Raw genomic sequence first — 6,836 nt, forward strand, 5'->3', positions numbered from 1 at the left:
GATGGCCTTTAAGCAGTCAAATGCTTGCTGGCAGCGCTCAGACCAAACAAACCTAACCCCTTTCTTCAACAGGTCTGTCAGAGGCACTGCTATGGAGCTGAAATTAGGCACAAACCTTCGATAGAAGCCACACATGCCTAGAAAGCGCAGAATCTCGCGTCTGCCAGTCGGACGTGGGAAAGCTAAAATAGCTTCAACTTTAGCATCTCTAGGCGCAACAACTCCATGACCTACAATGTGTCCCAAATACGTTACCCTGGCCTTCATGAATTCACTCTTTTGGATATTTAGTACCAGGTTAGCTTTGACCAGTCTCTCAAAGAGATTGCGCAACTGTGATAGATGAGACTCCCAAGTGTCGCTGAAGATGATAATATCATCGATATACACTACGCAGTTCTCAATACCTCTTGTGACTTCATTCATCAATCTCTGAAATGTGGCAGGGGCATTTTTAAGACCAAAGGGCATTACCTTACATTGATAGAACCCATCCGGGGTGGCAAATGCAGAAATTTCCTTCGCTCTGTCTGTCAATGGCACCTGCCAATAACCCTTTAATAGATCTATCTTACTGACACACTTCGCGTTTCCTACTCTGTCAATGCAATCCTCCAGTCTGGGAAGTGGGTAGCAGTCAGTCTTTGTTACATTATTGACTTTGCGATAGTCGATACAGAATCTCTGACTACCATCAGGTTTAGGTACAAGGACAATAGGCGAGCTCCAGGAACTTTTACTAGGTTCTATGATATCATTATTGAGCATCATTTGAACTTCCGCCCGAACTTGGTCTCTTTTAGTGGGATTTAAGCGATATGGATGCTGTTTGATAGGGTCAACGTCCCCTACATCCACATCATGCACAGCCAATGATGTCCTCCCTGGGACGTCAGAGCTAAGACTAGGAAAGTCACCGATCAAATCAATAATATCACGTCTACGACCCTCAGGGAGATAATCCAAGACTTCATCCAAGTCCCTAACTGTCTCAGAATTAGAAAGTTTAGGAGGTATGGCTTCCTTGAGGTCACTATGCCCACACGCACCTTTACCACAGGGCTTCGACCCCTCTGTATCCTCCTCAAGCGCCGTAACAGCTACATCAGACATGGTAGCCACCACCACTGGTGCACTTGACTCACGCTCGTAGTATCTCTTAAGCATGTTGATGTGGCATACTCTCCGACATTTTCGCCTATCTGGTGTGCTCACCACATAGTTTACACTGTTCAACTGCTTAATGACAACATAAGGGCCACTGAACCTTGCTTTCAGAGGTTCCCCGGAATAGGTAAGAGTACCAACACCTTGTCACCCGGCGAAAAACTTCGAACCTTGGCTTTCCGATCAGCTCTGACCTTCATGTCTTTCTGTGAAATCCTTAAGTGTTCCCTTGCCAGGTCACATGCCTTTGAAAGTCTACCCCTGAAGTTAGATACATACTCCAAGATATTGCACTCTTCAGGTCCTGCTTCCTCTAAGAGCTTCTCCTTGACCAACTTAAGGGGGCCCCGAACCTCGTGTCCAAACACAAGCTCAAAAGGCGTGTAGGTGGTAGACTCGTTCGGAGCATCTCTGATAGCAAATAACAAGAAAGGAATACCCTTATCCCAATCATCTGGAAAATCTGCACAGTATGCTTTGATCATCGTCTTCAAAGTCTGATGAAACCTCTCGATTGCACCTTGTGATTGTGGGTGATAAGCTGTGGATCTGAGGTGGTGAACACCCAATTCAGACATGACCTGCTTGAAAACACCAGACATAAAATTGGATCCTTGATCCGACTGTATCTCCTTCGGAAGGCCATATCTCGTAAAAAAGTGCAACAATGCATCTAAAACCGTCCTCGCTGTAATCGTCCTTAAAGGTACTGCTTCAGGGAACCTGGAGGACACATCCATGATTGTCAAAAGATATTTACACCCTGACTTGGTTCGAGGCAATGGGCCGACACAGTCTACCAACACTCTACTGAAAGGTTCACCTAACGCCGGAATTGGGATCAAAGGTGCGGGCTTCAAAGAAGGTTGGGGCTTCCCCACCATCTGACAAGTGTGGCAAGACCTGCAAAATTCCGACACATCTTTATGTAAGCCGGGCCAAAAGAAATGCTTGGTAACTTTAGACCGGGTCTTCCTGGTGCCTAGATGACCGCCTACCGGAATTTCATGTGCCATCCTCAGAACCTCCTGCCGATAAGACTGAGGCAAAACAATCTGGTGAAGTATCGACCATTCCTCTGTGGCTGGTCTTGACGGAGGCCTCCACTTCCTCATCAGGACCTCGGATTTTATGTAGAAACACTGTGGGCTATCTTGAGCTTCCTCCTCAGAAATTGCCACTGCAAACAACCGCTGAAGTGAAGGGTCACCGTTTTGAGCCTTGATCAGAGATGACCGACAATACCTCTCACCATTAGACTCTGTCTCGTCCGCCCTCCTCTCCAAATCCTGGAAGAACGTTTCCGCCAACAAGACCTCCGAATTATCACTCAACTCCACCGACTCAGCATCATCTCTCTTAGACCTACGAAGTTGCGACCTTGTTACTGCACATGCAGGAAATATGCCAGGGAAGTCATCCTGCAATTGCTCAGTCTCGGCTCCAGAAACAGGATCATCAGACACTATAGGCGAACCTCTAACTCTCTCACCGGCTAAGTCATTGCCCATTAACATATGCACGCCCTCCATTGGCAGACTAGAAACTACACCAATTGAAACCAACCCAGAAACAATATCACTCTCTAGGAATACCTTGTACAGTGGCACCGAGATATAGCCTTCCCCAATGCCCCTTACAAGCGCATATAGCCCTGTCCAACTATCCTCAGGCAAATGTGCGACATCTGCAACTAACAGGCTTTGCAACGACCCAGTATCCCGAAGGATAACAACTGGCCTAGATTCGCCATCAGAGTGAGACACAGTACCATGAGACAGAAAACTGCGAAAACCATCAGTCGCCCCTTCTACTGAATCATCAACAGACTTAGTCAAACGACATTTATCTCCTCGGTCTACTTCTCTACCAACCTGCTCTGTTGTACTCGGTTTGATGAACATCACTTCCTTCTTGTCATGTTTATCATATGCTAACCTCCAACATTTTGATTCTGTATGTCCTTTCTTTGAACAATACGTGCATTGCAATTTAGATTTACCCCGCGCACCCTGCGGATCACCTGCTTTGCTTTCATGCTGGGACTGAGAGTTCATATCTGACCTAACATTTGACCTGGGTAGCGACCCTTCCTTGACACTCTCAAATTTAGGGCCCACTTTATTCTTGTGCAACAGTTCATACTCATCAGATACTACAGCAGCCCTATGCAGCTGGGTAATCCCTTGCTCCTCAACATGTAGTCTAGTCTGAGTAGGCAAAGAACCCTTGAAATCCTCTAAGATCATTGCTTCCCTAAGAGACTCATAATCAGATTTGATTTTCAAAGCACCGACCCAGCGATCAAAATACATCGTCTTTTCTCTTACAAGCTCAACGTATGTTTGATCTGACTTTTTCCTAGCCTCCCGAAACTGCCGCCTATAAGCCTCAGGTACTAATTCATATGCAGATAAAATAACTGCCTTTACTGACTCATAATTTTCCGATTCTTTTTCAGACAAAGACGAAAATACCTCTTGGGCCTTACCAACAAGAGCAGTCTGAATAAGCAGCGTCCAAAATTGCTTAGGCCAATCTAACCTCCTAGCTAACTTCTCAAAAGCCAAAAAGAAAGCATCAATTTCATCCTCGCAAAATTTTGGCACCAGTCTTGATTCTTTAGCCAAATCAAACCGAGTATACTTCAGACTAGATTCCATTTCCAACTTCTTTATGTCTAATTGCTTGGCTTCAACTTTTAGTCTCTCTTTCTCTAATTCTAGTTTCGCTAACTCAACATCAATATTGCCGTTGCCTTTGCGATCTACTGACTCGAGTCCAAAATGGTCAGATAAAATGTCAACTATTTCATCCTTTCTCAGCTTTGACTCTATCTTCAAGCCCACGTGACTGGCGACTGCCTTCAACTCACTCTTTTTCAATTTCTTGATCTCACCAAGGGATATGGCCTGCATAAGTTTTCCAATATCTAATTCTTCTGCCATACTGAAATATTGTCAGTTTATCAAGAAAAATGAGCTAACAAAGAAAACCACCATGTAATATCAATATTGTAAAGCAATACTCAAAGAGATCTGACTTGAATACGTTCGGCTCCCGGACAAGCCCCCATTTGTTATGACAGAGATTTATCTCTACTTCAAACTCACAAAAAAATTACACTAAAGCAATCATATAGTTAAGTAAAAATGAAATCGTCCTGCTTTGGACCTTTAATCAAAAGTTTGCATTTTGTAAACAAAGTAAAAAAAACAAAAGTTTCTTCCAATCTCCAACACCATGCTTTAATTATAATATCAGCAGGTTCAATAAACTTGTAAATCGAACATTATTTTACAATTTGTATGACCGTCACTCAATCCCAAGGCATTTTACCTTTATTTCGGCTATTAGTGGATTATGACTATGAACTCGCTATTTCAATCTAAGCCTAAAACGTTAGGCCTACTTAGACTTAGCTTATATAGTTCTACTTCTAGTTCTAGATTAAATTTTACCTTAAGTTACCAAAAATTCATGTTGCGGATCGTTGGGGCCCATACGGTATTAGCAGCGACACTTCAGTTTTATTCAGGGGTTTTCATGGTGTACTCACAGTCCAGTTCGCGATTTAATTGCATAAAGTTCATCCGCTATGTTGAACTAGTTGACAGCGTTCACTGTGCAGTTCTCATTAATGTTGTGTATAACACATCTCAGAAGCGTACTCCGGTATGTGTGTGTAGTCCCAACAGTTCATTTACATGTTGTGCAGAAACATGTTCAAACTCGGTTCCAATCCAAATCTCACTATTCAACGCGTTGAAACACTAGCCCAGACAAAAGTCCACCTCTGGGTAGAAAGGTTAATCAGTTCAGCTAATAGTCAAGATAATTAACTTTCATCTCGAACCAAAATCATATAGGGTTGAAAAGAAAAGAACGACTAAGCTTCGCCCGACAAAATAAAAGACGTCACCTTTCACTTTTTACACAGTTCATCCCATTGCCATCCCAATCCTTTTTCGAAACCATGGAAACAGTCCGTTAGCCTTGTTCCGAAAAGCACAATATTAATTCCAACTACATGATATAATAAAATATTGAAATAAACTTAACCTTAATACGATACTATCAAGTTTATTCGTAACAGGGTGAACTTCCCCTTTAAGTGTGTTGGTCGTTTGCGAGTAACCTCCAGATGATAGGATTTGTATTGGAGTGATTTTTGCAGTTAGCCATTAAGACGATACATGTTTCAACCAAGGGCGGCGGAACGTATTTTCCTTTTTTTGGGGAGCCAAAAAAGTGCACTTATATGCCCAAAACGGCATTTTGGTGCAAACGGATATTTTCACCATGATATTATCTGTCTAAAGAAGTTGTGTGTTTTGTAGTGATTAAGATGAGCAAAGTTTTTTTAATTGATTTCTGATTGACAACATATATATATTAAGGTTTTATTTTTCGCGAAAAAGCGTAACGAGCAAGCGGTTTGGAAAAATCTTAAGTTGTAAAACTTGCCTTTTGGTCAAATATGGATTAATTAGTGTTAAAAGGGCATTATTGAGAGATGTTGCGAGCGAATCACGAGCTCAAACTTTTGAAAAATTCATGTTGGCCTAACAAGACATAATAATAATAATAATAATTACATTGGTATTATTTACCAAGTTCCGAAAAATGTTCTCCCAGCGGGCCCTACTATTATTATTACCCCGGCTTTAGCTGGGCTGCCTATAGGCTCCCAAAGGAATGCATCCAATTAATTTCTTTATACTGGGTACCCATTCACCTCACCCGGGATGAGTGCAGCACAGTGTGGATAAATTTCTTGTTGAAGGAATTTACGGAATGGCTGGGATTCTAACCTACGACCCTCTGTTTCTTAGTCAGAAGAGCAATCCACTGGGCCACAACGCCCCACATAAAAAGTTAACATTCAGAGGATTTTTGGTAATCATTAAAAATGGATTAACATTGTCAACACTATTATTTACTTATCATTTCTTTAGTATTTTTTATCACCATTTTATTATGATCATCGTTTGCGATTATTATGATCATCATTAGTATTTTTATTACCAGCAGAAGCTCTTATTAAAAATGACATCCCCTCCAAAACAAATCCTATTATCTGGAGGTTACTCGCACCCGACCAACACACTTAATCCCTGCCAATAAAAAATATCCCGAAACCATGGACGGTCTTAAGCGCAAGTTATACAAGGCCTTTATTACAAGCCAATTGCAGTTTATTGACAAATTCAGAGTTTGATCGTCACTAATAAGCCTGTCAGATTGATGGAGTGCATTGAATGCAGTGTATAAAATAAAACAATTCTGTATACAAATATTAAAAGATTTTTTTTTCTTTTCAGGACGATATCTTAGATCTGAAACTGGAAAGAATGGTGAGTGCGATTTATTATTTTCGACAAGAATATATTATTTATGTATTTATTTATTTTCAGTTTTATTTAATCAGGGTAGCCTCATCAGTTAACAAACTGCTGTCCTTGAAGGCCCTGAGATAAAAATCAATTTGTACAATATTTACAAAGGATGAATACATAAATAAAAATGGAATACACTAAAACAACAAATTAAAAACATTAAAGATACAATCTAATAAAAGATCAACATGGAATTTCAAGAAGAAACAAAGGAAATAGAAAAGGCTATTGGAAACTGCTGCATATAACGGGAAAAGGATGCACGTCTAG

General features: G+C 41.2%; 1 protein-coding gene across 1 annotated transcript; it reads right to left on the minus strand.

The window, feature by feature from the left end:
• Nucleotides 1-1,274: 1,274 nt before the first annotated feature.
• LOC121421202 lies at nt 1,275-4,115 on the minus strand. The gene has a single exon (XM_041615865.1). The coding sequence runs from the start codon at nt 4,113-4,115 to the stop codon at nt 1,275-1,277; it is 2,841 nt and encodes a 946-aa protein (XP_041471799.1).
• Between the last annotated feature and the right edge of the window lie 2,721 nt (nt 4,116-6,836).

This window comes from Lytechinus variegatus, chromosome 9, assembly GCF_018143015.1.
Source record: "Lytechinus variegatus isolate NC3 chromosome 9, Lvar_3.0, whole genome shotgun sequence".
NCBI classification, from domain to species: domain Eukaryota; kingdom Metazoa; phylum Echinodermata; class Echinoidea; order Temnopleuroida; family Toxopneustidae; genus Lytechinus; species Lytechinus variegatus.

Bases quoted from the DNA above. Each gene is read 5' to 3' on its own strand.
- LOC121421202 (XM_041615865.1), bottom strand. From the start codon at position 4,115: ATGGCAGAAGAATTAGATATTGGAAAACTTATGCAGGCCATATCCCTT.